The 10,077-nt window shown below is 33.6% G+C and overlaps 1 protein-coding gene across 2 annotated transcripts; it reads left to right on the top strand.

Moving 5' to 3' along the window:
* Nucleotides 1–6,852: 6,852 nt before the first annotated feature.
* LOC103428063 (axial regulator YABBY 1-like) lies at nucleotides 6,853–9,820 on the top strand. 2 transcript variants are annotated; one of them, XM_070824266.1, is made up of 7 exons: nucleotides 6,853–7,234; nucleotides 7,316–7,480; nucleotides 7,763–7,901; nucleotides 8,635–8,683; nucleotides 8,832–8,907; nucleotides 9,263–9,337; nucleotides 9,511–9,820. In XM_070824266.1, the coding sequence occupies exons 1-7, from the start codon at nucleotides 7,109–7,111 to the stop codon at nucleotides 9,580–9,582; spliced, it is 702 nt and encodes a 233-aa protein (XP_070680367.1). In that variant the 5' UTR covers nucleotides 6,853–7,108; the 3' UTR covers nucleotides 9,583–9,820. The 2 variants fall into 2 exon arrangements, with proteins under 2 accessions (XP_070680367.1, NP_001315817.1); NM_001328888.1 differs by having other exon boundaries at nucleotides 6,958–7,234; nucleotides 7,760–7,901; nucleotides 9,511–9,763.
* Nucleotides 9,821–10,077: the final 257 nt, after the last annotated feature.

Below are 10,077 nucleotides of genomic sequence, written 5' to 3'. Positions count from 1 at the left end.
TTATTAAGGAGCTGGCTATAGCCGCTTGAGAGTACAGGTACTTTGAGCAGCTGGGGCTTGTTTTTTGACAGAAAAAATTGAAGATGATTTTCTTAAAATAATGATTGGAATGTTTTAAATAGACCTCAAGATTGTGACAATTTGAAAATGTTTTAAATAGACCACAGGATTGTGACAATTGGAAATAATGGAAAGTGATAATATATTTCTTCACTTTGATTAAAATGATTTCATGTTGGAATTTATGTCCTCTAAACTAATGAAAATAAGAGAGAGAGATAGAGAGGAGAAGGAAAAGCGCACGAACTATTTGTTGTGCTACAAGCTAGTTTTATGTTTGTTATTAATTTTCATAACTGATATTTTATCTGACTCAACATGTAATTTCAATAATCTAAGTGGAGTTAGGCCTAAAGTACCTCAATGCAATCAGTAGTAGACCATTTCCCTTTTATCAATATGTTGGGAAGAGTCGAATTTAGTGTTTAAACCATAAAACTCTTTGTTTTCATTTCTTTCTTCTTTTGTTTGTTGGTTTGAACTTCTAGTCCACCATTCTTTACTTCTTTATTATTTTCTACTTACCATTAATCTTAAGTAGGTTTGTAATTTTTCTCAACTCTTTCTATTTGTTAGAATATAGATTATAATATGATGTATAATTTCCCTCCAACTATGAGTTGGTAAAAATTTCATCCTACACTTCTCACAAGTGTATTTTTTTTTTAATTATAGAAAATTTGGAGTGACTTTTTGAGTGCTAATAACAATTTTTTTTTTTTTACGAATATAAAGCTTTATATTATGAGTAATTGAAATTTGAGAATGGTTTCATAATAAAACGAAAACCATGCAAGCCTATGGGTTTCCTTTCAATCAATCACTACTCAAATTTAAAGTCGGCAAATGTCAAAATAAACTATATTATTGGTGGGTATACTCATAATTCATGGGCAAAAATAATTTCCACAAAGAAAAAGATGCCTTCTACTTTCAACTTCTATAGGTCCCTAAGCTAATGTCACCTAGATTAAAATGCTTTGGCTAAATTTGGGGGAATCACTAGCTTCCATTGTAAATCAATGCTGCATATTGTACTGACAAGAAAGAGTAAAACAAATGTTATTTAATAAAAAAGAGAGTAAATAATGCTTGAATATTTTTTAATACCTAGCCAATCTTGATTCTTCAGATCAACAAACTACTTTGATGCTATTTCTGATGGCCAAAAGTCATTTTTCTGGGCTGCACGTGATTACCAAACACGGTCTTAATTAACCCTAGTACTAGGTGCATAACCTTGAGGACATGGATACAGAGATATATGAGAGGTTGGAGGCAAGAGTCCTCAAGGTGAGTTGTAACTATGTGGCCAAGGATCTTACCTTTGAGTGTAAATTTCGATATGGGAGAACTGAGAACATCAAAACCCCAATTGGGTGCATGGATGTGGATGTTGATAAATTTCCAACGTGTAAGAGAAATGACAGCCAACTTTTTCAGCAAAGTTAAAAGTTTTTATTTTTATTGTTTTAGTATGTTTATTTATACTTTGCAAACAACCATGTAGGGGCAACAATGTAGGAAGGGACCTAACGAAATTGTCAAACAATGGCCCAAAAAGAATAAGTACATATTTTAATTAATTAGTTTGGTACTCTGAAGTATCTGGTACTTCAAATATTTTAACTGTTAGATCTTCGTTTAAAAATATAATAAACAAAATATATCTATTACCTGGTAAGTGGAAGGTCTTAGGTTCGATTTTCACTAAAGACGAATTTGAACTACATTATTGTTAGTCCTTTATGAAAATAAGCTCACCATTTTTCATGAGAATAAACTCACCTTTTTTCCTGGATAGTATCAATTGTTAAAAAATATATATATAGGATAGTATTAAAGTAGCACGCACTCCGAATATTTTAACTTTTGAGCACCCAAAATGCGCTATTAATGAAAATAAGATGTTTAAAAAAATAAAACAGGAGTTCTGTGTTTCTGTGACATTGTCACTGACAACTACGTAACCCTGTGTACATATATATGAGAGAGAAACAGATGGAGTGAGTGGTCAAATCGGAAATGCAAAAGCTTAAATGCCTTTTGTGTGATTGTGTTATTATTGCGATAATAATTTGATGGTGTATTATTAGCGTCCAAGGGTTCCGAGGTAATGTCACAACAAGGTCGATATATATGGATATAGAAATCAGGATTTGGATATGCGTTTGTTTAGTTCATGAGTTGGTTATCATGGAATAGGATTCTCTCATCTCTTAATGTTTCTCTTTTTCCATTATTTCCTATTTAAATGGATACGATTAAGCAACATTATTCTTTTATATTGATTTTTTTATATGGAGATATGAACAAAAAGGAAAGTGTGAGAGAAGGGGATGGTAATAGAAGAGAAGAGAATCATATTCCAGTTATCATTCGTAAGCCCTTTTTAAATTATTTATTTGCAGTTTTACTTGAGGGATTAAGCTAGCTTGTAATTAATATCAAGAGTAAAAGAGGAAGAACTTATAGACAATGTTTGGGCGAGAAAATTCTAATTTTGAAGAGATCATGAGGTCAAGAAATGGATCATAAAATGTTAGAAAGAATGGATTAGAATGCATAACAAAATTATGTGAAAGAAATTTACAAATCTCTACTTGGAATGATTCATTTATAAATTTCTCTTACATCTCATGTAGCTAGACTTGGCATTTGGACCCAACCCGTTAACCTGATCCGACCCGACCAGTTAACCCGATCCAACCTGACCCGTTAATATTAGTATTTGGATGGATGCTAACGGGTCGGGTCGCTAACAGGTGAACCCGTTAACAACCCGTTAAATAACGGGTCACTTTAGGTCAATCCGTTAGACCCGTTAGCACCCGTTAACACCTGTTAGTTGATGATGTTTTAATAATTTCAATAAAGTTTGAACAACAAAATATAAACTCTATGCAAAAATAATAATAATCATAATTGTTAACGAGTGAAACGGGTGACCCGTTAGTTTAACGGGTTGGGTTCAGGTGACCCGTTAACTTAACGGGTCGTGTTGAACTCGACCCAAACCCAATAATAAACCTGACCGGGTTGGGTTTGTTAGAGTTTTGAGACTCTTGTCCCATATTAGAGAAAACAAGATTCCCAATGACCTTTATATATGTTTTGTCCTCTACAATATTAGTTAGGTGTTGGACCACTTGGAATGGGAATTGAGGCTTGGGCCACCAATTGTGTGGATTAGGCTTGATGATTATACCATAATATTAATATAAATTAATATTAATTAATCAAGACAAGGGCCTTGGGCCTTGGGGCACTTGGGGCCTAATAATTAAAATTAATCTGATCAATTAGTTTTAATTTTCAAATTAAGTTTTTAATTAATTAAGAACGTTTTGATTAATAGACACAACTCTTTGGAAAGAGTTGTATAGCTTCAGATACATCCAAAAGGTATTTGAAGAGGTATGAAAGAGCCTATATAACTGGAGTCCTCAATTCCATTCCAAACATATATTTTCTTCCTCCTTTCTTCTGTACGAAATTTCCAGAGAGTAAACCCAGAACACAAATTCACTAGAATTCTAGAATCCAGTGCGGGTTGTAGAATTAGGTAGTTGAATCCTGATCGAGCAGACGTTATTGAACCACAAGCACAAGAGTGGGACGTAAATACTGTTCGAATGACATAGGTATTACGCTAGCCTCTACCTTCTGTAATCAAGTTTGTACCATTGATATTCTTGTATTTATTTCTGTATTTCATTCTGCACAACAAGTATTTTGATTAATAAATATTCTACAATTTCAAGTTCTGTTATTTTTATTTATTTCTGAATTGTTCTCCAACAGGGTTCGGGTGACCCGTTAACTTAACGCGTCGGGTTGAACCCGACCCAAACCCAATAATAAACCCGACCCGTTTACAGGTTTACATGTAGCTTTGTGTGATGTATTTCTTGACTTCACTCCCTTAAAACTCGAAAATATATAAGGATCTGAGTTACTTGACTTCACAACTTGCAATAGAGCTTATGATTTCATGAACCTTAACACAAGTTAATTATGTTGAGATTGTGACTTTCACATCAGGAAAGTTAAGAACCTTGATATGATCATACAAAGTTGAACTACACCTCATGTTACTGACTAATTTTACGGTGAAACTTTTCTTTTCTTTAAAAAAATCTCTCATAGACATGAGACATTATTAATTTCAAGGGAGAAAAGCTGCAAGAAGGCAACCAAAACTAAACTCAAAATCATTAAGAAACTTTTTGTCAAATATCTATGTACTTCAACCTTTTGTTTTTGAACCACACTACACTGCATATCCACATCAAATAGCACACCAAAAACTCTATAATAGGATAGCGTTATAGAAAACGCTATGACAACCGACTCTTTACCTTCTTCTTCTTGTTTTTTTTTTTTTTTTGTACATCGATATATTTTTACCAAGGGCAAGAAGAGTTCAGCTAAGACACACAATAGGTAACCTAATTTGGTATCGAACTCACCATCCATAAGATTTGAACTTAAGATTTCTCACTTCCAAGTAAAGAGGAATACCACCTAACCGTATTAATGATTAGCGACAATTGACTCTTTACTAGCTCTGGCCTTTTCATAGCATTTCTGAAAGGAGTTATAAAAAATAAAATAAAAATTATATTATAGCATCCATGGATTATAGATGAAAAGGACAACATTTTTGAAGTGCCATTATTTTGCTTCTATAGGGTTTATATATTGATGTTAGTTAACATATCGTAGAAATATGACCGTAATTGGCTTTGTTCTATGCTAATACATAGTTGGTACAACAATTATTACTGTATAATGGTAGTTAATTAAATTGTAAACCCCTTACAAAAAGGCATGCACTTGATCATCAAATGATGGAAACGAAATATCATGTGTGTTACACCAAAACAAAGTTTCAAGTACTGCGTTACAATCTCTTGGCTCTCCTAAAAAACAACTATGAATAGGCACCAATGTATATGGTCCATAATCCATGTAAATTCAAACTTTTATAAGTATCGTTGTAAATTTATATATTCAAACTAATTTGTTGACTTTTAGGGTTAATGTGTACATGTTATAAGTCCTCATCCTTATATGTTTTTAAATCAAGGCCCTTAGGGCTGGTTTGGTATTGCTGTGCTTTGAAAAAAAACTGCTGTGAGAATAAGTGGCTGTGCTGTGAGAATAAGCAGCTGTGAAATAAATCAGCAGAGTGTTTGGTAAATTTTTTTGTAAAAGTGCTTTTGGAAAAAAAAAAGCAGTCTGATAGTGGGTCTTTTCATTAAATGAGCACTGTAGCTCAGTGTGCTTTGAAAAAAAACCAGTTTTCCAAAGCTGCAATTAGCAACTTTAGCTTTTTTCTTTGATTTCAGCTTATTCTCACAGCAGCTTCCAAAATAAGCCTTTGTTTTTTTTCAGTTTACCAAACACCTAAAACCCTCACAGTTTTTTTTCATGGATGCTTTTTTTTTAAGCACCTCACTCCCCAACCACCCCTTAATCTCATCTACAATTGGGTTTAAGAACTGTTAAGTGGTGCATGACTACGGATTTGGTACACGGACACTATCATACTACACATGTTTTCTAAGTCTGAAATTGATATAATTATATATAGACCAAGGAATACGGTTTCTAATATAGAACACGTACCCGGTGGACCAAATAAAACAAAGCCAATGAAAAACGGTGCAGAGGATAGGTGGCTGGTAACTAAGGAGCTAACACTTTAATACAACATGTACAGTCAATGGAAAAATATAAGATTTGATTTGGTAGATAGAACGGAAATTAATATGGAATTGTAGAGAATCGAGGAGTAGAAGAGAAACAAAAGGCTGTAAATTGATCACAACCTCTCTCTCTTGAATATTTAAGTGTGAAAACAACTGATGAATGAGCCATCACTCCCATGCACACGTCCCTTTCTCTCTTACTCTCCCCCACCTCTGCCGCTTCTGCACCATCTCTCTCTCACACATACACATACACACACATACACATCCTTTGGGAATGATAACCATACAATTTTCTCATCTATTTTTTACAAATATGACCATGAAAAGAAAAACAAATTTGTTACAGCGGCCAACTTGCTTATGAAAAGAAAAGCATTGATGAATCATGAACGTGCTTATTTTCTATTCATGATACATTATTTGGTTTGCAAATTTTATCTACGAATTTAGTCTTTCTAGCATAATTCTAACAATAAGGTAATATTAGGAAGACTAAATATATAGACTAAATTTTGTAAACTAAATGATATGTAAGTTGAGATTGGATTATTAGTTAAGTGTGATTAATGTGCTTCTTTTTTATTAGTGACACATAATTTAATTTACAAATTTAATCTATAAATTTAGTTTCTCTAGTATTACCCACAATAATAATATAAACTCTTACAACAATTTCCTTATGTTTAAAAGGTATCTGTTTGACGCTTTGCATATAAAGACTCATTTGTTCTTGACAATTAATGACAGTTTGACACATATCAAAATATCTCATGTGAATCACAAATGAAAATTTTGTGCCAACATGTCATAATTAAATTTAGTAGAAATGACTTCTTACACACAAAGGGGAGAGCAATAAGAAAGAATTATAAAATAAAAACATTTTTTTCTACTTAGTATTATAATCTAGTAGTATTCTTCTTCATTTGTAAGTTAGAGGTATGATATTCGATTCTCGCCAAAGACGAATTTAAACCACATTATTGACAGCCTGTTGTGAGGTTTAACTCACTCTCTCATCCTTTAGTATAAATAATATTATTTGTTCAAAAGAAAAAAAAATACTATGTTACATCATACCCGGTCCCCAACCCAACTATATAATTAGTGCCATCTCTCTCTCTTTTCTTTTCTCTTTCTTCTCGTTCCTTAATATTAACTCATCATCAACAATTCTCAAGCAGCGAGATCAGATCCAAAATTTGTCTATTACCCATCATCAATATCCCACTGATAGATCGATCAGTCAAAATCCCATCAATCAAATCACCAAATCAATATTATCACCATCATCAGATCATCATCATCAAATTAGAAAGAAAGAAAGAATGTCTTCAGCTGCAGCATCATCCACTGTCTTTAACTCACAGGACCAACAACACCACCACCACCTTCTCTCCCCCACCGATCAGCTCTGTTATGTCCATTGCAACTTCTGTGACACCGTCCTTGCTGTACTTACTCATCTTATTCTTACCTTACTTTAACAATAAATTTCCTGGGTTTTAATTGTATATTATTGTTTTTGTATGTAGGTGAGCGTTCCTTGCAGCAGTTTGTTCAAGACTGTGACTGTTCGATGTGGCCACTGCAGCAACCTTATCTCCGTCAACATGTGTGCCCTTCTTCTTCCTCCGGCTAATAATAATAACCAACTTCACCTTCCACATCCTTTCTTCTCCACTCCTCACAATCTCCTTGTAGGTTTTCTTTTTTGGCTCATTATATGTATATAAATATGATTCGTTCTAATTGGCATAATAGTGTATAATTCATACTCGCATTTTGTAAGAATTTGTTAGGCCTTTTCTATTCAATTAAACTCTCAAATATTTTCATTTTTTATCTTCCAAATCAGCACACTCACTGAAAGACTACATAATGACAAACTACGAGTGTGAATATATATCATTTCCCTTTATTTATATTATATGTATATTGTTGTTCTGATGGGATCATGTGTGTGTGTATATATATAGCAGGAGGAAATCCGAAACACCCCATCCAACACAATGATGAATCACCAGCCTTGTTACACAAATGAATCGATCATGCCAATCCGAGGAGAAGGCTTTGAGCATCTTCAGGAGATACCTAAGCCTCCTGCAGTTGTCAACAGACGTGAGTGATATTTTTCTTCTTCTGTACCATAAGCACACCAAACTCATGTAATGGCTTTCAGGGTGTACCAAACCTTTTCATGTTTGTCTTAATTTATTTCTCTTTTAGCGTAGTGAATTTTTTTTTCTTTTCTTTCTGAATCCCTATCACTTTAAATTAGGCCTTTCTGGTAAACAGCACTCTCTTTTCCAATCAAGAAAAAAGTTCCAAATGTGAAACCAAGTTAACTTTTGAATGTTTGGGCTTACTTTTTAACAGTTCCCAATGTCTCTAGCTTTAGTTTTGTGTGTATCAGATCGAGACAGAGGCAAGAATCTTTAGCACACATTTATTTCATGTGCAGCTTTCTCCTTTCATGTTGTTTCAGATTTAGTTCTCAGTCTAGTGGCCGGTACTAAAGCTCACTTTAGATCCACAACTATACAGTTCTTCTTTTCTAGTATTCTTCAAACAGTTTTTGAGTATTTAAAATCTGATCAGGATCTATGTAGAAAACCCTAGATGAATTACACACACACACATATATTTGTGCAATCATTTTGCTTTTAGCTTGTTCTTATTTCTAATGTAAAGAATGGATGTGGTGATATGAGAGGAATACAAATTTAATACGCATTATCACATATTTATCTATTAAAGGAAAAACAAAGAAATAAAAAGGGCCAGCGAATTGATTATAATGTTTATCTGTCTACTTTTGTCTCTCTGCGAAATGTCTACGTTGGATATCCAGCTCCGGAGAAGAGACAGAGAGTGCCATCTGCCTACAACCGCTTTATCAAGTGAGTGAAATTATACATAAACTAAAACACAGTTATACTTAATCGCTTTCTATATATATAAATGTTTATGATGTAATAACTCAATATATACACATATATATAGACCTAGTCTTTGGAAGCATAACCATGAAATTGTTTATATTTGCAGGGAAGAGATACAACGTATTAAAGCTGGAAATCCTGATATAAGCCACAGAGAGGCCTTTAGTGCTGCTGCAAAGAATGTAAGCGTTGAATAAGGCTTCCGTTTCAACTTTAACCAGCTAGGGTTTCACTTTTAATAGCCACTATGTATGCAGATAACTAGCCAGCTAAGTTATTTAGGTTTTTTTTTTTTTTAAGAAAGTTAAGGTTTCACCATAAAATTAATTAACAATACGAGAAGTAATCTAACATTTTATAAGCTCTTACATAATTTGATCACTCAATGATGTAGAACTCTTTAAGCTTTACATCCTCACATTTTAAACGAAGGCAGCGTGGTTGTTTTGTTCTTTTGACTTTTAGAGGTTTTGAATGTTCTTATTTTCTTTTTTGTTACTCGTTAATTTTGTTGGTACATTTGTTTTGTTCTCTCAGTGGGCCCACTTCCCTCACATCCACTTCGGCCTTATGCCTGATCAACCCGTGAAGAAAACTAACATGCGCCAGCAGGTATACCTCAACCCTAATCGATCTGAGTTTCTTAGATGGAAACCCTAGTGACTGAAATAGTGTTATTACGCCTCTTTCATTCACTTTTAACGAAAATTAATGCACATGAAAGAACAAGTTTCGAAGGGTGTTTCAATCGGAAATTTATGAGTTTATGTCTTGGGTATTTGCAGGAAGGAGATGACATGCTCGTGAAAGATGGATTTTTCAGTACTCCTGCCAATGTGGGTGTCTCCCCGTACTAAAAGGATTAGGGTTTATCCTATTTCGTCCCTCTCAACTTTAACTAGTACTAGGGAATCTTATTTATATCCTAAGCTTTCTTGTTATTAGTCTCTAAAAACTTGGGTTGCATGCATGGTTATATTACTAGCTAGTCGTCGATTGAAGGATATGGAATCTATATGGTAATGGTAAAAAACCCATATGAATATTGACGGTTTTTAATGAAAATATATATCGCAAGAAGCAATTCTGTTCAAAGACCCATGTTGATCTGTTAACGAGTACTTATCAAGAAAATTTTAGGTTCACTCTAAAAGCAACTGAAAATAAGAGGTGTGATTCAGCTCATTAATTATCAGTACTTGCAAGGTTCTTTAGTTTTTTAATGTGAAATTTATACTCTCAACATGTCTTCTCAGTGAGAGTAGACATATATTGGGTGATCTGAAAGCTCCATAATCCGATAGGCTACATGTAGATAACCTACTCTGAGACTCTGTGAGCATCCAACCTTA

This window comes from Malus domestica, chromosome 07, assembly GCF_042453785.1.
Source record: "Malus domestica chromosome 07, GDT2T_hap1".
NCBI lineage: Eukaryota > Viridiplantae > Streptophyta > Magnoliopsida > Rosales > Rosaceae > Malus > Malus domestica.
This window is presented reverse-complemented; position numbering and strand designations above follow the sequence as displayed.